At 48.0% G+C, this 27,031-nt stretch overlaps 3 protein-coding genes across 6 annotated transcripts in view; 1 reads left to right on the top strand and 2 right to left on the bottom strand.

Moving 5' to 3' along the window:
* The window catches only part of col11a2 (collagen, type XI, alpha 2), a 43,142-nt gene extending 36,444 nt beyond the window's left edge, over positions 1 to 6,698 (top strand). Inside the window, 13 exon segments of the mRNA XM_062446032.1 lie at positions 111 to 164; positions 293 to 346; positions 782 to 889; positions 1,057 to 1,110; positions 1,244 to 1,405; positions 1,730 to 1,783; positions 1,995 to 2,030; positions 2,204 to 2,257; positions 2,396 to 2,681; positions 2,777 to 2,889; positions 3,064 to 3,132; positions 3,418 to 3,654; positions 3,957 to 6,698. Of these exon segments, the coding sequence (XP_062302016.1) occupies positions 111 to 164; positions 293 to 346; positions 782 to 889; positions 1,057 to 1,110; positions 1,244 to 1,405; positions 1,730 to 1,783; positions 1,995 to 2,030; positions 2,204 to 2,257; positions 2,396 to 2,681; positions 2,777 to 2,889; positions 3,064 to 3,132; positions 3,418 to 3,654; positions 3,957 to 4,103 (1,428 nt within the window). The 3' untranslated portion in view covers positions 4,104 to 6,698.
* Positions 6,588 to 11,852, bottom strand: hsd17b8 (hydroxysteroid (17-beta) dehydrogenase 8). Its single transcript, XM_062486680.1, has 9 exons — positions 11,712 to 11,852; positions 10,936 to 11,138; positions 10,401 to 10,517; positions 10,036 to 10,131; positions 9,683 to 9,768; positions 8,039 to 8,123; positions 7,906 to 7,948; positions 7,723 to 7,797; positions 6,588 to 7,085 (listed from the first exon to the last, which is right to left on the bottom strand). The coding sequence occupies exons 1-9, from the start codon at positions 11,755 to 11,757 to the stop codon at positions 7,066 to 7,068; spliced, it is 771 nt and encodes a 256-aa protein (XP_062342664.1). The 5' UTR covers positions 11,758 to 11,852; the 3' UTR covers positions 6,588 to 7,065.
* Positions 11,853 to 12,949: 1,097 nt separating this feature from the next.
* On the bottom strand, positions 12,950 to 27,007 carry brd2a (bromodomain containing 2a). Of its 4 annotated transcripts, XM_062486646.1 has the most exons (14): positions 24,822 to 27,007; positions 21,164 to 21,473; positions 20,878 to 21,015; positions 20,470 to 20,617; positions 19,977 to 20,158; positions 19,129 to 19,617; positions 18,623 to 18,751; positions 18,158 to 18,382; positions 17,032 to 17,318; positions 16,219 to 16,408; positions 15,774 to 15,909; positions 14,725 to 14,853; positions 14,213 to 14,351; positions 12,950 to 14,154 (listed from the first exon to the last, which is right to left on the bottom strand). In XM_062486646.1, the coding sequence occupies exons 1-13, from the start codon at positions 24,851 to 24,853 to the stop codon at positions 14,227 to 14,229; spliced, it is 2,520 nt and encodes an 839-aa protein (XP_062342630.1). In that variant the 5' UTR covers positions 24,854 to 27,007; the 3' UTR covers positions 12,950 to 14,154; positions 14,213 to 14,226. The 4 variants fall into 4 exon arrangements, with proteins under 4 accessions (XP_062342630.1, XP_062342631.1, XP_062342632.1 ...); XM_062486647.1 differs by lacking the exon at positions 12,950 to 14,154 and having other exon boundaries at positions 14,166 to 14,351; positions 14,725 to 14,850; XM_062486648.1 differs by lacking the exon at positions 12,950 to 14,154 and having other exon boundaries at positions 14,166 to 14,351; positions 18,170 to 18,382.
* Positions 27,008 to 27,031: the final 24 nt, after the last annotated feature.

Here is a 27,031-nt window from a genome sequence, read left to right as displayed (position 1 = left end):
TCAAAGTAAGACCTTAACCATGTTCTCATGGTAGTTCCTCAAAGTAAGACCTTAACCATGTTCTCCAAGTTGTTCCTCTATGAAGACTCTAACCACGTTCTCTCCCACAGGGCTCTCCTGGACCTACTGGTGAGAACGGCCCCCCCGGCCCTCCTGGGAAGAGGGTAAGACCTCAGCCCTCACCTCGCTGACACACACGGTCACTCCTACATGAGTGTAGGAGAGTGACCCAGCAATACTGTAATGACTACCTGGGAATGACTTACCTTATCTCTTGTTTTTCCGTCACCAGGGTCTGGCTGGAACGAGAGGACCAGAGGGACGGCAGGGAGAGAAGGGAACCAAGGTAGGAGGTCCCATTGATGATGTCATTCCCCTGAACCACACTGAGCCACAATATGATCGATTAGTCAATTGATGTTGTTGATGTACGTGCAGTGTTGCAAATGTAAGAAATCTAGCTAAGGTCGCCAGGATCTAGCAGATGCTGTTAGACCTCATGGACATCCTTATCTGATAGGGCCAAGCCTCATCACACCTCATCATAGAGCTCTGTTACATCTGACTATTCTCTCTTTCTTTCTTTCTTTCTTTCTCTCTCTCTCTCTCTCTCTCTCTCTCTCTCTCTCTCTCTCTCTCTCTCTCTCTCTCTATCTCTCTCTCTCTCTCTCTCTCTCTCATTTTGTCTTTCTTTCTCTCTGTCTTTCTTTCTCTCACACATTCTCTATTTCTCCCTCTCTTTCCCCCCTCCATCTGTCTTTCTATCGCTCTCCTTCCCCAGGGAGACCCAGGTGCCGTTGGCCCCGCAGGGAAGACAGGACCAGTCGGACCTCAGGGTCAGCCAGGCAAACCAGGAACTGAGGGTCTGAGAGGCCTTCCTGGATCAGTGGTGAGAGAGAGGGCCTGAGCCCTGACCCTTGACCCCTGAGCCACAACTGTTACCCTTACTCTTCCCTTGACCCTAGCTAAACCCCCTACACTTGTATACCCTCTCACACCCATGTCAATTCCTATTACCACTGATGTTTCTAACCTATGACTCATCATCTCTTCCAGGGTGAGCAAGGATCTCCGGGTCCTGCAGGACAGAAGGGACCTCCAGGACCCCTGGTGAGATCAACTCTGCTATTCTAGATTGTTCTTTTCTCTATTCACCCTTAACGTTGTACCAGCCAAGTTAGTGATTCCTGAATCCCTGTGTTGGTTATGTTGAGAGCTGTAACAGTACGCTCCTCTCCTCCAGGGTCCCCCCGGTCTACCAGGGCTTCGTGGAGATGGCGGCTCCAAGGGAGAGAAGGGCCACCCTGGTCTCATCGGGCTGATCGGGCCCCCGGGAGAGCAGGGAGAGAAGGGAGACCGGGGCCTGCCAGGGCCTCAGGGAACCTTTGGATCCAAGGGAGAAACTGTGAGTCACACCTGGACACCTGCCTCTGGACCTGTCTCTTAAACAGCATCTATGGACATTTGAATATTTCAGGGTTGTTGGCCTAGAAGTCTAACCTAACCTAATTAATGCTGTGTTTTGGGTGGTGTTTCTAACCTGTGATGGTGTGTTTCAGAGTGGTGTTTCTAACCTGTGATGGTGTGTTTCAGAGTGGTGTTTCTAACCTGTGATGGTGTGTTTCAGAGTGGTGTTTCTAACCTGTGATGGTGTGTTTCAGAGTGGTGTTTCTAACCTGTGATGGTGTGTTTCAGAGTGGTGTTTCTAACCTGTGATGGTGTGTTTCAGGGTATGCCTGGTGGAACTGGTCCTCTGGGACCTGCTGGTCCTGCTGGTTTGCCTGTGAGTAACTCCACCCCCACCACCACCATATCCTCCTCCCTCATCCCCTCCTCATCCCACGGTACCAGCCTTGTCAACCTTAGAGATGGCGTTCTATATAATTTAACAGTGTACTGAAGAATAGATCTTCTATTATTTTACACTTCCTGTGTGGGTGTATTACAGTTCCTTGGTTGATGTTGACCAGTAACACACCTTCTCTTCTCAACAGGGACCTCAAGGTATCAAAGGAGCCAAGGGTGCAAGCGTAAGTAAACCTCAGCTGTTTCTGCTCTCAGAGTGTAGCTGCCTCATAAAGACAAGTGCCCACCGTAAACTACTTTTCCCACCATTACCACCTGCTCCATGGTGTAGTCACAAGACTTGATATCCTGCATCACTAAAGGTCATTCTGAAGTGTGTCCTCTGCTTGTGTTCCAGGGTGGCGCTGGTCCCAAGGGAGAGAAGGGAGTCCAAGGACCTGCTGGAGCTCCTGTGAGTACCTCTCCTCTCCTCCTCCAGTTGCAAAACTGACAGAAGCAGATCCTGTCACCACAGTCATCATACCTGACACCACAGAGTTCATCGCGACCTCTGAACCCCTCCCCCTCCACCCCTTCCTCGTCCAATCAGGGCCCCCCAGGCGACGTCATCCAGCCACTCCCCATCCAGATCCCCAAGAAGTCCAAGCGCTCCATCGATGCCTCCAAGATGCTCGCCGAGTCCGATGCCGAGGCCGGCGCGGCCGACGCCACGGGCAAAGACTTCCTGACGGGCACGGAGGGCATGGAGGAGATCTACGGCTCGCTCAACTCCCTCCGCCAGGAGATCGAGACCATGAGGTTCCCCCTGGGCACCCAGGAGAGCCCTGCACGCACCTGCCAGGACCTCAGACTCAGTCAGCCAGACAAGCCAGATGGTAGGATGGGAGGAGGGGAGGGAAGAGTGAAGGAATAAGACAGGGATGGAGGGCAGGACCAGCACCTGAGTATGTCTCTCTGGCTCCCCCTACAGGAGAGTACTGGATCGACCCCAACCAGGGCTGCTCCCGAGACTCCTTCAAGGTCTTCTGTAACTTCACCGCGGGAGGGGAGACCTGCCTGTACCCCAGCAAGAACGTCAACACAGTAAGAAGCAACTCCAGTCTCAATCATTCTTGAAGTCTTGAAAAATGTAAGCTCTTACATATATAGATTCAATGTGCTTTATTTGAATAGAATAATTCTACAAGATGTGAATTGTGGCTTTTGATAAATACGAAATGCAGTGTTGAGTTGTACACGTGACCCTGTGTTTGGCAGGTGAAGATGAATTCGTGGATCAAGGAGACTCCAGGCTCCTGGTACAGTCAGTTTGCCACAGGCAGCAAGGTTAGTACATGGGGTTCACAACATTGCAGCTTTCTCTGGACATTCCTTTCCACTAACCGTGGAACATTCATCAACTCCTCGTCTTCTCTTCTCCTCTACTCTTCCTCTCCTTCTTCTCTCTCCACACCTTCCTCTTTTCTCTCATTTCTTTTTTCTCCCTCGCCTCCTCCAATCCCCTCCCCTCTCCTTTCATCTTCTCCTCCTCTATTCCTCTCCTTTCCTCTCTTCCTCCTCTTGTCCTCTTCTTCTCCGGGCCTCTCTCTAACCTCCTCCCCCCCCCCCCAGCTCTCCTACGTGGACTCCAACGGTGAGCCCGTCGGCGTGGTGCAGCTCGGCTTCCTGCGCCTGCTGAGCGTCCAGGCCCGCCAGAACCTCACCTACCACTGCCAGCGCTCCGTGGCCTGGGTCGACGGCACCGCCAAGAACAACCACAAGAGGGCGCTCCACCTCCAGGGCGCCAACGAGGAGGAGCTCAGCTACGAGACCAGCCCCTACATCAAGGCTCTCGTGGACGGATGCTCTGTGAGTACCTTGGTGGGAAGCTCAAAATTGACGGACAGACGGACAGACAGACAGATAGACAGACAGACGGACAGACAGACAGACAAGCAGGCGACAAATACACCTTTAGTTAGCTCGGATCTGAAGTTAGAACATCTGTGCGAAGCACAAACGTCCGTGGAAATCACTGAATACAGTCTGTAGACCTGAAGCTTAATCGTTTATTCAGCCTGTGTCTATGTTTGACCTGAAGCATATCATCTATAATCATTTAATCAGCCTGTGTCTCAAGACTCCGTACGTTTGTGTCTCTGTGTCTCCAGTATGGTAAAGGGCTCGACAGGACAGTTCTGGAGGTGAACACACCACAGGTGGAGCAACTCCCCCTACTGGACATCAAGATCACAGACTTTGGGGAGAGCAACCAGAAGTTTGGCTTTGAAGTGGGACCTGTGTGTTTCCAGGGCTAAAACTAAAACAGAAAGAGACACACAGACACATTAGAAAGATACACATACACTGACACTGACTCGGACATTCACAGTCTGACACACGCACACGCACGCACACACACTCATGCACTTAAAGACACACATAGAGAATACATGGCCGATAATATGTAAATTAAATTGATGACTTCACACTCACACACATACACAAACACATACACACAGATGCTGTTGTGAGATCGACATGCACTCACTCAAGTACATGCCGAGGGAGCAAAACACCTCCCAACAGAGCGACGGACGTGAAGAGGAGAAGAAGAGCCAATTAGAACAACACAAACACAAACTCTCGCGACCAAGGAGAACCGCAGAAGATCGACCGTGAGACGACAGAGCTCGAGTTCGGAACCTCAAGCAGAATAAAACTGTGTTCTTCTACAGCGATAAGACGGCCTTAGGCGCCGACAAACTACCGTACCTGCCCCCTGCCCCCACCCCCCCCCCACGCCCCCGCCACCCCCCCCCCCCTTGCTTCTCCCCGCTGTCTCTCGCTCTCTCTCCACTCGTCTCACCCATTCTACCTCCTCTGTCTGCCCTCACCCAGCCCCCGCACCCTTCACACCTGTACATGTCCCTAGTCGAGCCCTGCCCCTTCCTGTGCCTCACTTCCTGTCCCAAGGTAACTTAGAGATGACCTGGGTCTCCACCTCATCCAGGTGTATATGGGTAACTACCGCATTTCCGTGGCGACCGTGAAGCTCGTAGGATCTCATGTATTTTATAAATGTTACAAAACTGTCTTAAACAGAAACAGGAAGTATAGTAGAAAGATCAGCTCTGATTGGCCACAACAATAATGCCATGGAAACCAGTCCAGTATTTACTTATTTTTTTGTTTTTACCTTTTTTCAAGCACGGAAAACAATTATCAGGTGGTTAAATATGTATGAGTTTCATAGTTGCCGCAAAACTAAAACATTATCTTCAGCCAATAAATGCAGGCTTTCAAAAGGAGCTACTTATACTGAAACTTGGTGTTATTACTACAGAGAAATTGTTTCCTTTAGTCTTTTTCACAATCACATACTGATGATGTGGCCACGTTCCCATACTGGAAATGTGCGTTACAATCCATTTGTACAGAGATGGTGATATTCTAATGTATTTATTAAAAAAACAAGGTGCTATATAAGGAAAAACAAAAACAACCAAATACTCCAGTCAAATGTGGTATTTCATTTTTTATTTATTTCCTGTAGTTATCACATTGACGGTCATGAGAACGATTAAATGCGTATTAAAACCAAAAACACTATGAGCTGAGTTATCTGTACACGCCTCATTGGTCTATGCAAGTTACAGGCTAGGTAAGGAAACACTTTCTGTGACAACAACCAAAGAACTTGTGGCCATATTTCGTTGTAACCCTTCAGAGATCATCAACTGTACTGTTCTGTTGCGTTTGCTTCCGTTATGATTAAATGGTGACTCGTCATGATCTTTCATATCTCTTTGTCACTGTTGGACAGGGCTTGGCTGGGTGGCACTAGCCTGGGGTAAGCTGGGCTGGGGCTTGGTTTGAACACACTTTGGGTAAGCTAGGCTGTAAGTAAGGCTGGCCTGGTCTGGGTTAGGTTTCAAAAGAATCATTGGCTCCAGGTATAGTTTATTCATCTGTGGTTCTGGGCTGGGGGATTTAAGGGCTTGAGAAGGTTCAGAGTTTAGTGAACAGTGGACTTCTCTCCAACACCTGGTTCTTCTTGTAGAGAGAGGAGAGGACAGTTAGCAGGAGACAGCTAGCTTGAGGGGAAGCTAGTTTATCAACCACAAAGGGAAACAGATAACAAACATATTGTTTCGAAGTCCGATGTGGCTATGGGCTAATATAATTATGGGTTATGTGGTGTAATTGTTTTTACTGTTTGTCTTTTGATATAGCAGAAAAGGGGGGTAACCTAAAACAAAAAGCAGAGGTTGAATTATTTTTAATTAAAGATTGTCTTTGTCATTCTCTGAAGACAGTCACATTGACTTAAGGGTTTGTTGAAGACAAACAGATGTTTCAACTAAATAATGGTGCTGAAAAGAGAAAAAGTATTATTTTATAATGTGTGTAAGTAATTTTTTTTTTAATTTTTTTGTTTCTGTAATATATAATCTTTTTAAAAGAGCTGCTTGACTCCCTTGTTTTTCTTCCAAGTCCCTTCCCCATTTTCACTCTCTCTTGACTGGCTGGCTGGCAATGCATGTTGCCTAGGGTTACTTTTAAGCCAGTGTTTTTTTATTTCATTTCCTAGTTCCTGTTCCAGAATGACATCATCACTCACAAGGCTTCATCCGCCTGTGTGAACAGTCGCGCCCTTAAAACCAGGTGTGTGTCATTCAGAAGTCATTATTGATTATATCCACTATAAATCACCTCAACATCACAATAGATATGTCAGTGAAAATGTCCTTCCCTCGCTCCCTGCCTTTCTCCCTCCTCCCCTACACTGTCGTTTTGTCCTCTTAGACTTCAGTTGCTTTGGTGTACTGTAGCTCCACTGTCTTGGATCCATTCTTGGCTTGTTGATGTCTTTCTGTTCAAAGTCTTTGATTAAACCACATGCCAGCGCATCCTGTCTGCGTGCCAAGCTTCTTAGTGTGTTGCACCTTTGTGTGTGTGTGTGTGTGTCTTTGCATCTATATCTACATCTCTGACCAACATCCTCATCTAGCTTAGCATGGCAGATTATTTTCAGAGGGGAATTTATGCTCCGAATCATTATATATTTCAAAGTTAATTAAATGTACACTGTACAGATCCACTTGACTTCATGTCAAATGAATCACTATTAAAGATGAACAATTACAGGTCAAGGCACATTAGCTCTCCTGGCTGAATAAGTGGTGAGGATTCTGAGAATTCAGATTTGGAATTCCCGGTTCGGAAGTTGAAGGCACAACAGGAAGCTGCCCATAATTGTCCATGATGATGGAAAGCTCAGCCAATGAAAAGTCCTCCTGAAGAGACACGTGTGTTAGGGTTGACAAATGGAAATCAACTGATTGTGGCAGGAGTGAGTAGGGGTCACAGTCCCTGCATCTCAAATAACATACTTTTTCCTTATTTGTTGCTAGGTACTGCAGTTGCAAGTACATTCTGTTGCATACTGTATGTATGCAATTGGGACATACTACTTAGTCACAACATTGCACCTTGAACTTCAACCCTCTTGCTCATACATCCATCACAGATTGTAACGTAACATTTATTTTAGGTTGGAGCTACATCTTTTACTTTGGAGATTAAAATGAAACGCAAAGCTGACCAGGCAGCATTCAGGGCATCCAGAGCTGTGCTGTTGTTACTTTGTAATGTCTATAGTTCATTCGATGATGTGTATCGTCCACTGTGCAGAGGATTGTGGGTCATAATAGCCAGGAAAGCATTCTGGCTCGCATACTGCAAAATGCTACCAGATACAGTAGGACATCTTGGAATACTGTACTGCATTGGACATACTATGTATTGGGGCATACAAAATATTTTTCTGGCATACTATATTGAATGGTAGTTTGAGTATTGAGACATAGGGAGTGAAATTATCTCAAGGCATTGCCAGTCAAACCTGATCCCTAGGCATTACTAGTCACCCACCTGTTACTTCAATACTGACACCGGTAATGTAGCGAGAGTCATCCGAGGCTAAGAAGGCACAGACATCAGCAACCTCTACATGGAGATATAGAGATGGAGGGAGTTAGACAGGGTGGGGGATGGGTGTTACACAACAGGGTAGTGACCAGTTCTATATTGGGAGCGCAGTAGAGGTATTTATACCTGCAGGGTCTCCCATCCTCCCCAATGGAACCATGGAGGTTATCTTCACACACACACACACACACAGCACATTTAGCATAGGTCATATATAACAGTAATGAACCAGGTATGGTGGTGTGAGGCTGGATCCCACCTTACTGATGACCTTCTCTGGGACCTTGTCAGTCATGGGAGTGGAGATGAACCCTGGTAAGACACAGTTACACCGGATCCCAAACCTACACACACACACACACACACACACACACACACACACACACACACACACACACACACACACACACACACACACACACACACACACACACACACACAGCAAGTCAGACAGTCTTATACTACTCCCTTTTCTAAAAACGTTGTCCTCTCTGTATATATTCATATATATATACACTGGGTGGCAAAAGTTTGGAATCATGTATGGATTCTGCTCTTGAGGAAAGATATTGGCACATTTATTATTTACTGTTAGAAAGAAAATGTATTTTTGATCAAATCAAGATAGGGCCCATTTCCAGCAGCCATCACTCCAACACCTTATCCTTAGTAGTCATGCTAATTTGAAATTTTGGTACTATAAAATCACTTCTCGTTATATAAAACACAACTGAAAGCTACTTGGTTTGTTAAATTAAACCTAAAATTGTCTTTTGTGTTTGAGTTGGCACAGTATTCAATACATTGGCATATCTTAAGGTCAATATTCGGTCAAAAAGGGCTCAAAAGAAAAAGCTTTCTCTAGAAACTCATCAATCATTGCTTTGAGGAATGAAAGCTATTCAATGCTTGTAATTGCCCAAAACAACATAAGGAGATGTGGAAGGCTTAGATGTACAACTACACAAGAGGAAAGTACATCACTGTCTCTAGTTGTCTAAAAATAGACATCTCACATGTCCTCAGCTGACAGCTTCGTTGAGTTCTACCTGCTCACCACCAGTTTCAAGTACAACAGTAGAGAGAAGAGTCAGGGGTGCAGGCCTTACAGGGGAAATAGCAAAGACAATGCCACTTTTAAAACAGAAAAAACTAATAGGCTAGAGTGGGCAAAGAAGCAGACATTGTCAGGAGTACAGTACTGACTGATGGACTGGCTGGCAGGGTCTTAACCCCATTGAGATGTTGTGGGATCAGCTGACTGTAAGGTGCGTGAGAAGTGTCCAACAAGCTAGCCACATAAGGCAAGTGCTACAGGAAGTGGGGTGAGAGGTCAAACAAACTAACAGCTTGAATGCCAGGGATCCGCAAAGCTGTCATTGCTGCACGTGGAGGATTATTTTGAGGAGAACTCTTTGAAGTCGTAGGGGAAGTAGTGAAAACGTTTGGTTTCTAATTGCAACAGTACTTTATCACGTTATGAACGTCCTGACGATACATCGTGATCAGTCGAATGTCACTTTGGTGGATAAAAAGTACCCATTTCTTTCCGTAACAGCAATGTTTCGACAGTATTCCAAACTTTTCCCCTGTGGTGAGTATCTTCTTCCCTATCTTACTTTCTCTCTCTCTCATACCCTGTAATGTCCACACCTGGCATTGAGGACGCATTGAGATCCGATCGCTCAGACCATATTCGGAGTCAAGGCCAAATAATAATGGCCTAGAATCATGGTGATGCCAGGCGTGAACAAAGCCTTTGTCTCACTCTTTCCAGACTTTCTTTCAATCTCCAGTTGGATCGCGATCTCTCTCTCTCACTCACTCTCCTACTAGCTCCTCTTCTCTCTCTCACCCCTTGCTGTAGACAAGTGTCTCTCTGGGATGTTGGCTGCGGTCTCACCTGCTCAGTTCCTTGGCAGCAGTCCTGGTGAGGCCCTCCACTCCTGCCTTGGAGGCAGAGTAGTTGGCCTGGCCGATATTACCCACCTGGACAGCAGGCAGACAAAACCACAGCATCAACAACACAATCAACAACACGATCGACACAGTCAATACATTTACATTTAGTCATTTAGTCAATACCGTATTACACATGGTATCAAAACAACTGTTTATTCATCTGTCAATCATCTTCGAAAAGAGGTTAATTTGATACCAATGTTCTGTCTAGAGTTCAACAATCGCTAAGAGATTGATTTGGTACGTAGGCTTCATTTTGATTCCGCCAGCAGTAAAGATGTCTGTCTCACCCACCTTGCCCACGATGCTGCCCACAGTAATGATGGAGCCTTTGGGCGCTCCGCAGGCCACCAGGGCCTTAGACACAGCCTGGGTGAAGAGGAAGCTACCCTGGAGGGAGGAAGTGGAGGAGGACAGAGGACGCGTGGAAAACGTCAGAGAGGGGTGGGAAAAGGGGGAGACGGAGGATCCAAACAGGAGATGGAGGAAGAGAGGAGGTAGGATAAGGAGTAAGGCAGTAAGACAGACAATAAACAACCAGAGTCAGGGTCCATGTTCATCTTTACGTCCATTGCGATGGGTTCATGTCAGGGTTGAGCAAGGAGAACAGGGAGAGTGGGCTCCTAAATGTGGAGGTCCGAGGTCAGGGGCGGAGCTACCTTGAGGTTGACCCGGACGACCTTGTCAAAGTCCGCCTCCTCCATCTTGAGCAGGAAGTCGTCCTGAGTGATGCCTGCAGCGTTGACACACACGGAGGGGGGCTGGAAGTACCGGCCCTGCAGGAGGGGAATGAGAGGGGCTCTAGTCAGCTGTGTGTGTCCCAACACAAGGGGTAGGTCTATCTTTCATTCTGCGTTCATTCTGCGAGTAGGCTTGTTTGAGATCAGGAAATCATCCGGTTGTCACGGTGACACGCGATCATCTCACGAGAGCAAGGAGGCGGGGCCAGCCACTGCAATTGCTCTCCTCCGCCAAGCCAAGCAATCTGCATGATGGGAAACGACTTGCTGGCGACGGACTGTCTGATTTTCTACACTTTTTTTACTCCTCCCCCGACCGCTACCACCTTGCCTACATTCATGGCGGATCTTGAAAAAGCCAAGTGTTTGAGTGTGTATGAGAGAAAGATTTACATGATATATATAGCTTCAATATAGTCGAAAAATGTAGATGTTGTGTGTATGTGGGTCTGACCTGTATGCTAGTGACAAGTTTCTCCACGCTCTCCTTCGACGACACATCCACGGCTGCCGCCATGTGGTCTTGACCTTTGAGGTCATGGGTCAGGATTCCCAGAGTCTGATTGGCCGAATCCTCGTTAAGGTCAGCGACCACCACGGTGGCGCCCTCGGATGCGAGTCGTTGACAGACAGCTCGGCCAATCCCACTGCCCCCTCCTGGACAGAATGAGACATGCAAGGGGGTGAAGGGTCAGGCTCCACAGCAACAGGCATTTTGGTACACTCTCCTTGGTCTGTGGTGTGTTACATGTAGGCATGCAAATGATTGATTGAGGCAAATGATTGATAAGAGGCTTAGGGAGTTAACAATTGTTGCATATTAAAGCTTTTTGTTCATTTCCTCTAATTATTATGTGTAGCCTAATATCCCATATGTGGACATAAATTAGGAGTTTGGACATACGGAAATACACTTAATTTGCTAAACATAACAGCCAGCACTGTTCTACTTCCCGAGATACAACAAAAGTAGGATTTAGGTGTGCAATGGTAAGACCATTTTCCTTCGTGTACAATTGAATGCAAGTAGTAGGCTACATCGGATATAGCGATGTCCCACTTGATGTAATCAGATCCTGTTTCACTGCTTTATTGACGCAGATCGTGGTCCATACCGTTTAAGTAGTTCCCCCACAACCTCTTCACACTCGCAAATCTATTTAGCTACCTACCTCAGACATGCCTTGTTGCACGTAAATTCATAAAGAGACGGAATAACAGGAGACTAACCCGTGACAACCGCCAACCTTGATATGAGTCTTGTGGTGGCTGCCATGTTTCTGCCCTTGTTTGTGTTTTTCCCTCTCCGACAGATAGATGGCGCCTCAGGACAAGGAAAAACTAAGATCTAGCAGTCCAACGAGGTACAGTAGTAACTTGCCGTGGTCACTATTATTGGGACTGTTTACATTGGTATGTTAAAATTGTCAAATGACTAATAGCGTCCCCTTTAATTTGTAGTTTAAAACGATCTACTGTTGTCAGTGAGACAAATTAAGTAGCCCCCATCAAAGTATTTGCAAGTGATACTGTACGTGACGCAATTCTGGTGATTGGCCATTAGTGAAGTCATTTTAATGTTATTTCTTATAGGCCTACAGTTGCTGTTATGTTCAGTAAAGTGAGGTCAAAAACATTTCAGACACACTTCAGAGTAAGATCAAGCGTTTGATATTTGTATTTTTTATTTTATAAAACACAATTAAAACATCCACTAGAATTAAGGTGGAATAAGAAAAACTTGACTGAAAGCAAATCAAGAAATCTCCAGGTGACAACGAAAAAACATGCTCCAGAGTTGTGCAATTGTAGAATATGTACATATCTTCAGTGTAACCTTTTCTTAAGATGTACATGTTTGTGAGTAGTATTCACCATGACAGTATTACCACATAAAATGTCTCATAAATTTGGTTTCCATTTTCGCTCAAATCCCCACCCAAAATAAATAGCTAACCCATAGAACACATAAACATAACTGAAAACACCCCAGAACTGATTTTAAAAAGCACGATTCAGGACTTTAAATAAACTCACAAAATCTGTCAAGTACCCCCAAAAAAGGAGACTCCTAACTTATTCAGAAAATCTGATTAATCTAAAATAAGTTTCAAACATTCCAGCTGCCAAAATTGTCAGAAGGCCAAGTTGTTTAGAAATAGTGCTGTTCAATATGCTCTTACATACGATAGAGTGGTTGGCATGGAGCAAGAAAGGGGGGGAGGGATGTCATTCAGTACAGCACCCCAGGAAAGCTTACTAAAGACGCCACTGATAAACTACTCCAAAAAGTACATTAAGAAATCAAATGCTACCAATGAAGATAAAGCAGTTTGCTAGCCTCTAGCCGATTAGCTTTGCTCCTGCCCTTCTAGCATCGTAGCTCTGCAGACCTAATGCATGCAGACGGTAAGGAGACATAAAGTAAGGTGATAAGGAAAGGAGACGAGGGAGGAAGCGATGGTAAGTTTTCGTTTTTGGGGCACAGGTGAAGTAGAGATGTGCTCACGGTTTATTGGCAGAAGAGTGGTCACATAAAAGGAACAAAGCAAACACATCGTTTACACAGTTAAAAACGCTAACTCACAACAAAGGGGGAGGCGTGACGCGACCGAGCTATCACACAGCTTTTCACTTCTCAGACGGAACCTCCTCGTGCCATGGTGAGGACTACACTTACTTTTAGCACTGTAGTCATGCGCTTCTGTCATTGTCCTCCAGTAGGTGGCGTCATTCGCCATAAAACTAGTCTGCCAAGAGGACAGTGTGAGAATATTTCCTCCTCTGACGCTAGGACTCCTGTGTAGTCCAGGCATGACGGGGGGCATCTGTTTGAACAGGCCGTCTGTTGAGAAGACTAAGACCATGTGTTGCCCAGTGTGTTTGATTTGTACTATTGCTGACTGAGCCAAGGTGCTTTAACATGAAGGGCTCTAAAGGTGGTTTACATTAGCATCCGGTAAGCGAGGCCGCATCATGATGAAACCGTGCCAACACACACACACGTACACACACACACACACCTGTTAAAACCCTCTATACCTCAGTCTGTTATATAAAATAAAAAAAAGAAGGGGGAAGAAAAAAATAAACGAGCAAAGAGGAAAAAAAGAATAAGACAGTCTGTCCACACCAGCTAGTTCCCCTATGATTAGGGGAGTCCTTAAATGCTTCTTTATAAAAGAAAAATAGATATTTATATATTTGTACACCGTATTTACACAGTATTGAGGAGAAGGACAGGGTAATAGGAGAAGTTCCAAAGAGAAAGACATTCTTCCCCCCCTCCATCATTATCCATCTCCAGAGTTCGCGTGGAGGTCTCCCCCCCCTCTCCTCTCTGTCAGGCTCCACAGCTCTCTCTCTCTCGGTCCCTCCACTTGGGTTCTACACCACAGGGAACATCCCAGTGTCGTCCTCTCTCCTGGTTCAGGGCCACATGGAACACACCCTGGGGGTGTTGAACCCGGGGGATGGATTCCTGGTTTTGGAATCCTGGAGATGGAACCCTGGGGTTGTGGAACCGTAGGTTTGGAACCCTTGTTGTGGAACCCTAGGTTTGGAACCCTGGTTGTCAGTGTTCCGGTCCAGTTTATCTGGCTAACCCTAACACAACAGCTCTGATCCAGCAACAACTATAATGGTGGTTCTGCTAGGAGGGAGGAGGGGGGGGAGAGTGGGGGGGGGCCCTCCCCCTCCCTAGTCTGAGTCACTGGGGGGGGAGTGGGGGGGGCCCTCCCCCTCCCTAGTCTGAGTCACTGGTGTCTGAGGAGGAGGAGGAAGAGGAGGAGGAGGAAGAGTCGGAGCTGGAGCTGCTGGCGCTGAGACGAGAGGCTGGGGCGTGGGCTTCTACAGCGCTGGGCTTCTCCGCTGGAACACACACACAGGCAGAGTTACACACACCATACAGGACACACACCCACCATACAGGACACACACCCACCATACAGGACACAAGCAGGGTTACACACCTTTCAACAGACAACACACAAGCCATCCTGAGGACACAGAACAAGAAAGTACATTCCCACATACACCACACAAACCACAGATGTGGAAATACTGTTATCTCATCTGTGTTTACATTTCTCTGTGCATTTATTATGTTGTTGGAGGTAACGCTTGGATTGTATGTATGCCCTCGCTGTGGTTTCTTGGACACATGCGTGTGTGTGTGTATCCGTATTAGTGTGTGTGTATCAGTATGTCTGTGTGTGTGTGTCAGTGTCTCTCTCTCTCTTACGTTTGGTTTTGGCTGGCTTCTTGCCAGAGTTGAGCTGTCCAGACACGTCCAGCAGCCTTCTCTCCAGCTCGATCTGTTTCTCCAGGGCCAGCTCCTCCCTGGACTTCCCCGCTCCGCCCTTCTTTCCTGCTGAAACACACACCGGACAGCGCAGGGTTGAGAACACGACTCGCAGGACTGGTAAGAACACGGGAGGGCTTAAGATCACTGGTCTCTCTCTCCATCTCAAGGTTTGGATCATGAATGGGCCAAGCTACACACAGTTTACATCACTGGTCTCTCGCCATCTCTCTACACTTCCAGTCTACAACACTGGTCTCTCCGGCACTTTCTACACAACCTATTCAAGGACAGTGATGTCTTGCTTGACAGTTCTGTTTAAAATATATGAACAGAACAGGGGGTACCGGCATGAAGCTGGCAGGGGGGGGGGGGGGGGGGGTAAGCGGAGGTGCAGAGCTGAAACTACGTCTGTGTAAACAGGAGAACCGGCATGACGGGAATACACACGCTAGCAATGACATCACGCCTCCAGAACGCCAGCATGCTATCTCAAATCACATACAGGGCGGCATTATGCTGGCTTTGTTTGGTTCGGTCGAACTTCTTAACCCTCGTGCTGCCTTCGGGTCACATGACCCAAAGGTTCACAACGAACCATCGTTGTGTTTACCCAATTTCACCCAATACAAAAACAAATAAAAATAATTTTCTTTTAACCATTGCAATGTGGGGGGTCTGAGACAGCCCGACAGTTAAAAGAAAATGCTTCACTTTGTTTTTGTATGAGGTAAATTTGTCGCAATACGACAGTGGGTCACAATGACTGATGGGTCAGAATGACCAGAAGATAACACAAGGGTTAACGAAAATACTGCAGGATCTCTGTGTAAAAACGATATGGCTGTAACACTATCGGGTTAGACTAGCCCTGCTACCCTCAGTCTACACCACTACCACAGGACTCGTGGTCTCTCTGGGCTAGCCCTGCTACCCTCACAGTCGACAGGGGAACCCAGCGGCCTGGTCTCTCTGTCTGCCAGTCTCACCGTAGGGCTTGCGAGGCTTCTTCCTCAGGCAGGTCAGCACGTATCTCTCCAGCTCTCTCAGCGTCGAGGGCTTCAGGGTCTCAAAGTCGATCTCGATCTCCTCTGGGTTGGTGTCTCTGAGGGAGGGTTCCCTGGCCTGGCCAGGCAGGGGAGACAAGCCACATGTTAACACGCGTCTCTTGCCTGGGAGATGTGTGTGTGTGTGTGTGTGTGAATGGGCTGTGGTTGTTCTGGGGTTTGGGTTGTCTACACTGCAGTTTTGGAATACATTCCTGGCCAGCTCTACTGGAAGTGTCTTTATCGTAAACCGTTTTATTTGAATGCCTTTGTTTCTTTTATTTATCATACAAAAAAAATATTACAAAAAATTCTGTCCCTGCTTTAGTGTGTGTCTACAGTGTCTGTATGTGTGTGTGTGTGTGTGTGTGTGTGTTTGCTCCCGTACCTGGATGATGTGCACCACGCGGCCCAGCTTCTCCCCGGGGAGCCTGTTGATGTCCAGGCTGAGCTGGCGCTTCTCGTCGTAGGACATGGGCGACACCTCCTCCTCCTCCTCCGAGTCGTAGTGGGGCAGCATGGAGGCGGGGGCCACGTGGCCCTGCATGCTCAGCATCATGCCCTGGGACTGCTTCCACCTGGGGGGGAGGAGGGGGGAGATAGGTGAGCTACGACCACAGTGGGGCTTAAATGACATGCATGTCGCATGACTTTAAAAGGCAGGGTATGTATCCGCACCCAATGATGGGTCACGGTTATTATAGTGCTGCGACAGCCACGGATATCGGATGTATTCCGTTTTACTGTCAGAGCATCTGATTCATTGATTGGTCACGGGATGTGGTATATTTCAGCAAATTTGACAAAAAGGTTCCTCTCAAAAACATGACCTACCCTACCTTTAACCCTTGTGTTATCTTCGGGTCATTCTGACCCATCAGTCATTGTGACCCACCGTCGTATTGCGACAAATGTACCGCATACAAAAACATTAGTGAAGCATTTTAACCGTTGGGGCTGTCTCAGACCCCCCACATTGCAAAGGTTAAAAGAAAATTATTTGTATTTGTTTTGGGTAAAATTGGGCAAACACAACGATGGTTCGTTATGAACCGTTGGGTCATGTGACCCGAAGGCAGCACAAGGGTTAAGCAAAGCCGGTCTCCAAATGCACTTTAGAGGACTGAAAAGCAGCCTAACGGCTCACGTCAACACGCGAGCCTGCAGCATCAGTAGTGACCAGCAGGGGGGAGCTACTCACTTGCTCTTGTTGTTCTTCTTGCCCGGGCCCCTCTTGCCCTGCGTAGAGCTGCTGCCTCCTTTGCTGCTCTTAGTCTTGGGGGTCTTGGTGACCTTGGGGGTCTTGGTGACCTTGGGGGTTTTGGGGGCCTTGGGGGGCCTGACGGGCACCAGCTCCTCCTCTACCGGCGCCCGGCGGTGCTTCTCTGGCTTCTTCTTCTTCTTCTTATCCTTCTTGTCTTTCTTCTTCTTGGGCTTAACTATGGGGCCCTGGGAGAGGGCAGCTAGCTGCTCGTGGACCGCCTTCAGCTGGGGGGGGAGGAGGAGGATGGAGGATGGATGGAGGATGAGGAGGACGTGGGAGAAGGAAGGGGAGGGTGAGGAGTAGGGAGGGGGGGAGGGGTGAGGGAGGAAGGGGGGGTTGGAGAGGGTGGAGGAGGGGAGGGAGGAGCGGGTGAGGGAGGAGGGGAGGGAGGAGCGGGTGAGGGAGGAGGGGAGGGAGTAGCGGGTGAGGGAGGAGGGGAGGGAGGAGCAGGTGAGGGAGGAGGGGAGGGGGAGCGGGTGAGGGAGGAGGGGAGGGAGTAGCGGGTGAGGGAGGAGGGGAGGGAGGAGCGGGTGAGGGAGGAGGGAAGGGCGGGGAGTGGTCAATGCCCGTGGTGGCTTAGCCAAGCTTAGCATTTATAAAAAACTGAAATGATCAGTGATCGTCAGTGTGATTGTGTTTCTGCCTCCGTGGTTAAAGCCTGATCTCACGATTTCGGACGCAAACACGTCTATATTCAGGCGTGTGCATTTGTAAACGTGTGCTTGCTGTGTGTACTTCTGAGTGTGTGTGCCTGAGTATACGCGTGTAGACATGCCTGAGGGTGACAGTGTGTGTGCTTCCATCTGAGTGTGTGTGTGTGTCTGAGTGAGTGTGTGTGTGTGTCTGAGTGAGTGTGTGTGGGTGTGTCTGAGTGAGTGTGTGTGGGTGTGTCTGAGTGTGTGTGGGTGTGTCTGAGTGTGTGTGTGTGTGGGTGTGTCTGAGTGTGTGTGTGTGGGTGTGTGTGTGTCTGAGTGAATGTGTGTGGGTGTGAGTGTGGGTGTGTGTGTGTGAGTGTGTGTGTGCGTGTGGGTGTGAGTGCGTACGCCAGTGGAGTTTGTTCTACCTGGGTACACACCTGTTCCTGCAGCTCAGCCAGCCGGGTGGCCCTCTCCTCCTCGCTGTCGGAGCTCGGGCTGCTCTCGCTCTCCTCGCTCTCGCTGCTCGGCTCGCTCTCCGACGACGAGGACGAGGAGGACGAGGAGGACGAGGAGGAGGAGTGGGCGCCGCGGGAGGCTGGGGCTGCCGACGGCTCGTCCGGCATCTTGGCGAAGCAAAACTCAAACACGTCCTGCAGGGGGAGGGGGGAGGCACGGTTACTAGGGGTAACCAGCCGTTACTAACAGCACAAACACGGTTATTATCAAAGCTTATCGACCTGGATAGTGGATGGGACCTTAGAATACAGAATAAGATGAAGTTGTTTTGAGTGTTACAAAATAGAGATAAGAAGAGTAGAACAGTAAATGAGTTGAGAGTTAAGATCAGAGGTGTAATCTGGCACTGGGGTTAAAGGTCATGGGGGGTGTACCTGCAGCTTGCGTGCCATGCCCACCACGTCGTGGTCGGGGGGGTTGTACTTGTAGCAGTTGGAGAACATGAGTCTGACGTCGGCAGAGAACTGCTGGGCCTCCCTGTACTCTCTGCTGTCCATCTTCCTCTGGAGAGGGGGGGGGAGGGGGGGGGGTTATAACCTTTCCATCTCACAGTTACCGCCTCAACACTTTTAGGGCTCATTTACATTTCAGTAACTAGTTTCCTTTCGTCTGCCCTGAGTTTTAATCGGTTTTCCTGACGGGTGTAAAGACTGGATACTGTACGAGTGGCATGTGCCTACAGCATTTTAGCACAGTCATCCTCTTACAATTAAAAAAAATATATTAAAAAGTACATAAACATACAAATGACCAATTCTTATGTGTAATAACATTTCTTTCTTGTCAATATTATTGTTACTATTATTATAAATGTCGGCCTCTGCTAAATGACTGTAAAAGTGGAAATGTGTTTTTGGCGGGAAAAGCGCCGGGCGTGTACCTTGATGGTGCTGAGGTCCATGGGCTGCTTGATGATGTCGTGGTAGTCGTGGAGGCCGAGCGACGAGGCGTCCACGGGCTTGTAGAAGGGCCAGGCGTAGGCGGCGTGCTTCTTGGACAGCAGCTCCTTCAGCACCCCGCTGCAGTACCTGAGCTGGGGCCCCAGCTTGCTCCGCCTCACCGGGGTGGGCAGCATCGAGTCAGGCAGGTCCTTCTTCGGGGGCTTGATGGGGCGCCCGCTCACCCCCCGCCTCCCCGCCGGGGCCTTGGGCCCCCCGCCGCGCCCCATGGGCATGCCCAGCGCCCCCATGCCCAGCCCGCCCATCCCCAGGCCCAGGGCGGGGCCGTGGTCGCCCCCCAGGGAGGTGAGGGTGAGGGGGGAGTCGTGGCCGGAGCCCATGCCCAGGCCGATGCCCCCCACGCCCATGGTGATGGGCAGGGCCATGGTGGTGGGGGTGGTGGTGTCCGCTTTCCTCTTCACACCCTTTTTCTGCGGGGAGGACACAGAGAGGGGGGGGGGGTGTTTCCCAACGCTCGTAGTTCTGGAATGTTTCTAATGTTGCTGTTCTAGCGCTGCGTTCGGAAGATTCGAGAACTAGAACCACATTCCATTCTGAACATGGCTCACGGGACACGTATGCAATACATCTGTTCAAGCTGCGCATCATCTACAGGATGTCTGTCCAGCCCTGGATAGCTACCTCCCTTCCCTCCAACCCCAGTTAGAAATGACCCGACTCAGCTCATCAACCGGCTCCACCAGATAACCCTCAGATTCTGGTGAGCTGCACTAGAGGACGGGTCCACACGTGGTTCTCAAGGAGCGGGGCTGGCGGAGGGGGTGCGTACCTTGGTGGTGGGCTGTGTGGGGGGCAGCCCCAGCATGGAGGGGGTGCTGTGGGCCAGGCTCTTGGAGAGGAGAGTCTGGGGGGGGGTGGAGAGGAGGGAGTCTGGCGTCTCGGGGGTGGGGGGGGAGTAGGCCGACTGGGAGACGGCGGGAACCTGGTGGGCTGTGGTCACGCCTCCTGACACTGGGGGAAGGGGGGAGGGAGATAAACAAAGGGGTGAGTTTACATACCGGTTCAAAAAAAACGACAACAAACACTTCTGTATACACCTCTCTGCAAAAGTCTTTTAAAATAGTCTCAAATTGTCTACTGCATTGGTGTGTCATTGGAACAGTAGAGCAATACTGAGATGGTTTCCCTGTGTGTGATATTTGAATACTGTGTACTGCCCTAAGCAGTACCGACTGCTTCCTTTTAAATAACTACTAAGATTTTGCCTAGTCCCATCCGTCTGAACCCCCAGTCCCCCCCCCCGTCCCCCCCCCACGTCTCACCTGCTGCTCTGCGGCCCTTGCCCGGCTTGCCAGGCTTGCCCCGGGGGGGCGGGGGGGGCAGCTCTATCTCCTCCTGGGGCATCTGGGCCACCTTCTGCAGGAAGGCCTTCTCCAGAGACTGGGCCATCAGCACTATGTCATCTGTGGGCTGGGGAACACACACACACACGGGAGGGTTCATTACAGGATCACTTTCTGAATCGTTTATTGAAAGAGCTGACTGATCCTTCATCACAACAAGCAGAACCCTTAAGGAGAGGGTAGAGGGTAGACACTGCGACCCTTCGCCCTGATCTTCACCAAACCCTAACGACTAATGTCGTCCTGTAGCCCTGGTGACCGTGTAGGTCATCAGGGCTACAGGCTGGATAAATAAATAAAGGGTCTCTCTCTCTCACACACACACACCTTGTTGTAGATGTAGCAGTTGGTGAACATGGTGTTGAAGTCCTGCATGCACTCGCTGGCGCTGCGGTAGTAGTTGTTCTCCAGACGCTTCTTGATGGTGCCCATGTCCATGGGCTGCTTGATGATCTTATGATAGTCCTGGAGGGAGGAGGGGGAGACCGGAAGGGGCAAGGGGGGAGACGGAGAGAGATAGACAAAGTCAATAAAGACAAACGCGGATAAAGACCAACCGTGTGAATATTCCGCACCGACGCGCTCGCACGCCCGCCCCACCGCCGACACCCACCGGCAGGTTGAGCTTGGACGCGTCCACGGGGTCGTGGAAGGGCCAGGCGAAGTGGTGCCTCCACAGGGACTTGAGCAGGGCCTTGTGGAGGAACTGCAGCTGGTTGGTGGCCCTGCCCAGGCGGCTGGGGTCCCTGACGGGGGGCAGCGGGGGCCCCGCGGGCGGGTTGAGGCCGTGGGGGAGCAGGGCGGGGCTCTCGAAGCCCTCGTACAGGAGCGACGGCTTCCTGATCCGCTTGCCCGGGCCCTGGGGGCCCTGCTCCATTGCCATGACGACGCCCGACATGCCCACTTCGACCCCGCCCATGGAGCTGTTGGTGGGAAGGGGGGGGGGGGTAGAAAGAAGACAGGATGGAGGAAGAGAAGGAGAGGATAGGGGGAAAAGTCGACATTAGACGTAGCATAACCAGTTTTCACTTTAATAGTATCCTTCTTGTGCCTTTGTCTTTGCGTGGTCAAGCACCAGCAGGTCTGGGTGCTTAGACCCTGTCCTCCCCTGTGCAGGAGCACTACCGAGGGACTTCTTGTCACAGCTCACTGCTCTGCTCTCCACAAAAACACAACGGGCCTGGGTACAGTCTCTCACACACACACACACTTCTCAGCAGGACTACTCGGCTGACTGAGTGTGTCCGGGCATGGTTATGGTGGTTTTCACACAAGAGGCCTTGGGCTAACAGTTCTGACTTCTACCATGTTAACTGCTGGCCAATGGGCTTCTGACAGTGCATGCATGAATATTAATGAGGGGCGGGACTCGGCGGAGTGTGAACTGTTGCGTCACACTGAGAACACTGACAAGGGGCTGTTTCATAGTTTCACTGTGTTCTAACTCCGCATACAACCACAAGTACATACTGTCCAACCATAGGCCCATTGTGTCAAATCTATTACTCGCCACCAGTAGCCTATATTTGCACAGAGACTATGTGTAGATATACATGTTCATATAGGACACTTAGGATTGGCAGTGCAAGACTGTCATGGTGTCCTGCTCTGGGTGACCTCTCCCTGTCTTCAGTGGGACTCAGTGGTGACAGTGCAGGACCTGGATGGAGACTTTCCTGTTGACATTGTGATAACCTGGAACGCCATAGACGACACCCCAAAATAGAATATGGGTTACACCCCTTTTTGATCAACACTTGTTGACTCAGACTTGTCTTATATCAACAATTTCCTGGAGTGCACTCAGCAGAAATGAAAACAGGACACAAGATGCATTGTGGTTAACATAGTTCTACTTACACTGAGGGGCTGCATATATTTGTTGTTTTTTTACAGCCAGCTTCCTCTTACATCGCCCTGGCAACGAGACTAACAATTCTGCTCCTTTGATCGATAGGGTGGTATTGCCATGGTAACAAAACCCAACCCCCCCACTTACTAACAGCAGTTACAACAGGCACAGTGAGGGCAGGAGTTGGACACAGGCCATAACCAATCCCAAGGCTACAGTCCATTGTCAGGAGTGTATCTGGCCATGAAAGAGATAGAGGCATGGTTCAAAACGCTCGTTCCTAACCCTGAATCCAGCATGCACACTATTAGATTTGCGGGGATCAGGTTGGAATAAGATGTCTGGATATCTTCCCTGGTTCTTCAACAAGGCTGAGTAAATTGTACCACATTAAATGCTTTTGTTATCTGAGAAATGTATGTACTTAATACATGTGCCAGTCTGTACGTCGTTGTGAATGTGATTTAGACTTGCAGTCAAGGCTCTATTGTTTTAAACCAATGCAGGGGATCTCAAGGCTCTCGTGAATCCCTTTCACATGCAGACCAAAATAACACCACAAACTCTGGCTCACCCTGCACACATGCCCTACTGACACAATACTGGGGAAGACTTCGTAGATGTGTATACAGTTCAGACACTGATCTTGAACCAAAGGCATTTAGTCTATATAATAACCTTGTTACAAGTCATTACCTACTACCATTGGACCATCACAATTACCATTTAACATTACATACTATATAACATGGATAACCTACGAGACACCACCCTGCAGTGCTTGCTTACATAAGGCTATAGCGGTTCTACAGATAAATGGTTAGATAAAACATCTGTTTAGCACTGGAAACACCATTAGAAGACTACTCTGGGCAGCTCCTTGACCATCCATTCAAAGTAACTTATTCAACAGAAAATCGGTCCACGACATCCCTGGGATGGACAAGCACATCCTACATATCCTGGAATTCCTACAAATATGCAATTCAAACATTTAATAATTTAATTGCAGTAATACATTACCAAATGTTAATTAAAAACAATAATTCATTATTATGTAATGACACAAGTATGAAAACACATTTTTATAAAACGGTGTACTTTATTGTATAATTTAAACCTTTATACACAATAAATTGCAGAATATACTGCAGCTACAAGCTAACATAGAAAAGTGATATTCTACGTTTAAAAAAATGACCTAGTCATGCATTTAGTAAACGAGTACCTATATAAACTCATGAATAACTTCCAACCTAACATTCACACTCCTAAATGCACGAGAACTTGGTGCCCTATGAATTCAGTGGTTGGTATACCAGATTACAAAAATATTTTATCTACCTGCACATGTTATGATCACCGAAATTAAATGTAGTTCTACTTTTGGTTGAGCAGTTAAATAAGGTAGCTTATTGGTAAGTAGTATTAGTATCTGCTTATAAGTGACAGGTGGCGAAAGGATAGCCCGAAACAATCCCGTTTCCAAGCAACCCTTCAGCCGACCACCCTAGATTATTCCTTGAGGCTACCGCGCTCCATTCTGATCGAAAACACCCATGAATCGAAACAAGTTTACCCCTAACCGTTTGATTGTGACATCCCACGTAGCATACCCTGTCTCGGCAGGAAATATAATTATCTGTAGCTAACATATCTAGCTAACATCATAACATCCTGGGAAAATTGCGCCATCACCACCTCAAACAACGCATGCAATTATCACATGGCCACAAAAACAACATGGACATGGAGGGCGAGACCACCCCAACCCGGCACATTTTAGAGACAAAACAGCGTAAAAACGCTTCTCTCGGTAACGTTAGCCAATTCCCATCACAGACAACCATCGAAATGACCCTCCAGCCTTACAAACCAAGCTATCAGATTTTGCTAACGTTAACTTCACACCCATCACGATTCCATCCGATACTGACTAGCCTACACTCACGCCCAGCAAATTTAACGCCCGAACGGCTTCAAAACAAGAGCCGACGAGGGTCTGAAAGGACCGCGGTTGAGTGCCTGGCTTTGCAACGCTAGATAGCTAAAGCGGCTATACAGCTATCCGCCGATCACTGAAACAGAGAGGAAGATGGCGCCGGCATAGCTAGTAAAATAAGAACGAGAGCGGGCAACGGCATTTTTCTACGAATGTTTCTTGCACAAAAACAGCCAACTAAATGCAAATAATTGGTATAAGTGCCTTAAAAAACCTACGAGACCGACCAACAATTGCCAGTATGTTCCAAGAATCAACGCATCCTTTTCACAACAAGCCACTTTCAGCGCTAACCCCCGGCGTACACAAGCTGCAATGAGTTCGGCCATTCCATCAATTTTTATGAAAAAGACTACATATTATGTAAACAATATCCTGTCAGATCGTGAGGTCTAGGTCAAGTTTACCCATCAGTACCTTTCAAGGGGCGGGTTTAAAGCCGTCTCCATCGGGATGGATCCGGATTCTGATTGTAAACTAGACCGTTATTCTGGTTCTGATCGTCCTCCAGTATCCTTCAGTCCCCCTCGCTCACGACTACTCACCGCTTCAGCGAAATGGCGAAACCTGGCTACACCCGATACTTTATAGACCAACCACTGACTGGATTGGACAGGGTACGTTAAAAGGACTACGCCCCCGCAGTTGCCATTGGCTAGTCAACACGTCTGCTAAAAGTTTCCACACCCCTTCTAGACTGTTTTGAAGACCCAACAGGAATACGTGTATATAATATTTATTCTCAACTTAAAACTGGTCATTTACAGAATTTCATACTTGATACTTTGCTGAGTCTAAAAAGACGAATTTGACAAGTGTGCTTTACGAAAGCGTCTGATGAAACACTCAAACCGGCAGCGTTGCTTGTCCTATTACATTACGTCAACGTGGGCCAAGCTGCGCCGACGATTGGTCAATGAAAGTCTAGCTTTGCGCTTCCACTGTAAACAGAGAGCAAGCCCATTGGTTATTAAGTACAGTCACGCGCCTCTTTCCTTCGCCAGACTGAAACCCGACTCCTCCATGCATTCACAGCACTTCCCTTAAAGAGGGAATCCGCATTTTGGCTTTGCGAAAGTGCGGCAAGATCGCCATCTTGAATTGCCCAGTCTGCATGGCTATCACAATTATCCCAAAACTGCATTGCGAACGCAACTAATTGCAATTGACACGGTATTAACGACAAGTCCAAATGTACGCTATTCGTATTTCGGCCATGGCTGCGACATAGGCAAAAGACAGGCGCTCTTAAGGGCGCACTCAGAGCGTTTAAGCATTCTCATACCTATAAATCACAAACTCTAGTACAGAGCTTCAACTACAGCATATCCAATAATTTTGTAACAGTCTCCGGTTTCACCTGTTGAAAAGCCTTGGAGTAAAACAAGGAGGTGTATTAGAACATCAATTCAGATAGGCCAAACTGGCCAAGAAATTGCCCTCCATTGAATGACACAGCAGTTTCTCACTTCTCGTATACTTCTGTAAATAATACATTAAAAAACGACTAAAAGCTCATCTTTCACTAAGGTATTAGTCCAAGAATCAAATATAGTTAACGTCTCAAGTTGTTAAAGAATTCCACAAAGCACCACACCCCAGAAACACTGACACTATTCAATAACTGGTATATCGAGAACAACCTGAATCACATTAGATACAACATTATTAACTTTTGACTGCTGAAAAGTTATCTAAACGAAGAACTATGCAAGGTTATACCAACGAAAACAAGTCTTCTTTCGACAAGGCCCAAGCAGCTCACTACATGTGGGTTATCTAACGCACCCATCCCCCACACCACAAGGTTATACGTTCTCTACAATGTCACTCGAATTTGGCATAGAATCTATCGATAAATACTGACTAGTAACATACATTTGAATGAGGAAAAACTCAATTTAAAGAATGAGGTGCTTGTTAATAAAAATAAAAATGCTAATTTCAAAACATATTGTTTCTAATTTAATCCCCAAAGTAGATCTGAAATAGAAAATGATTTCAGTCAAACTCGATGTGTAAATCCATGGGAAGCGAAACTTTCCTTCAATAATCTTCTTGTCTTCCAACACGACACTTTTTTTTCATCACATTTCTCTCAAACATGTCCGACTTCTTCCCCCATTCATTGGATTGAAGTGGGGGAGGGGGGTCATGTGATCAGATAAGACCTAGTCGCAATGTTTATCAGAAGTTGCACAAACGCTTCCAAGGGAATGGTTACAATTGTACCCAGCCGTGGTATTTTGCCGTCATATTTTTGATTCCACCGTCCATAAAGTGCTAATAAAAAACCAGAATCGATCGTATTTGTAGATATCTTTGCGAAATCCAGAACAAAGGACATACTTTCAGGAAGTTGCACTTAGATCCGATTGGACCAAATCTAACCACGTGATTTGGCTTGGAAATCCCCTCACCGCATCAACGTCGCTATTTACCGACCTGTCTCTCCTGTTGCATAACTACATCAATGAGTCAATTACCTACACTTAAATAAATCACAATTTCCCTTTGCCAAACGTAGGAAAGGGTTGTGTCGTCTCCCACTAACATATCTCCTCCTCCTCCTCTGCCCACGACGTCCAACATATTGCGCATGCGTTTTGCCACAAGCGCATGTGTCC

This window comes from Osmerus eperlanus, chromosome 20, assembly GCF_963692335.1.
Source record: "Osmerus eperlanus chromosome 20, fOsmEpe2.1, whole genome shotgun sequence".
NCBI classification, from domain to species: domain Eukaryota; kingdom Metazoa; phylum Chordata; class Actinopteri; order Osmeriformes; family Osmeridae; genus Osmerus; species Osmerus eperlanus.
This window is presented reverse-complemented; position numbering and strand designations above follow the sequence as displayed.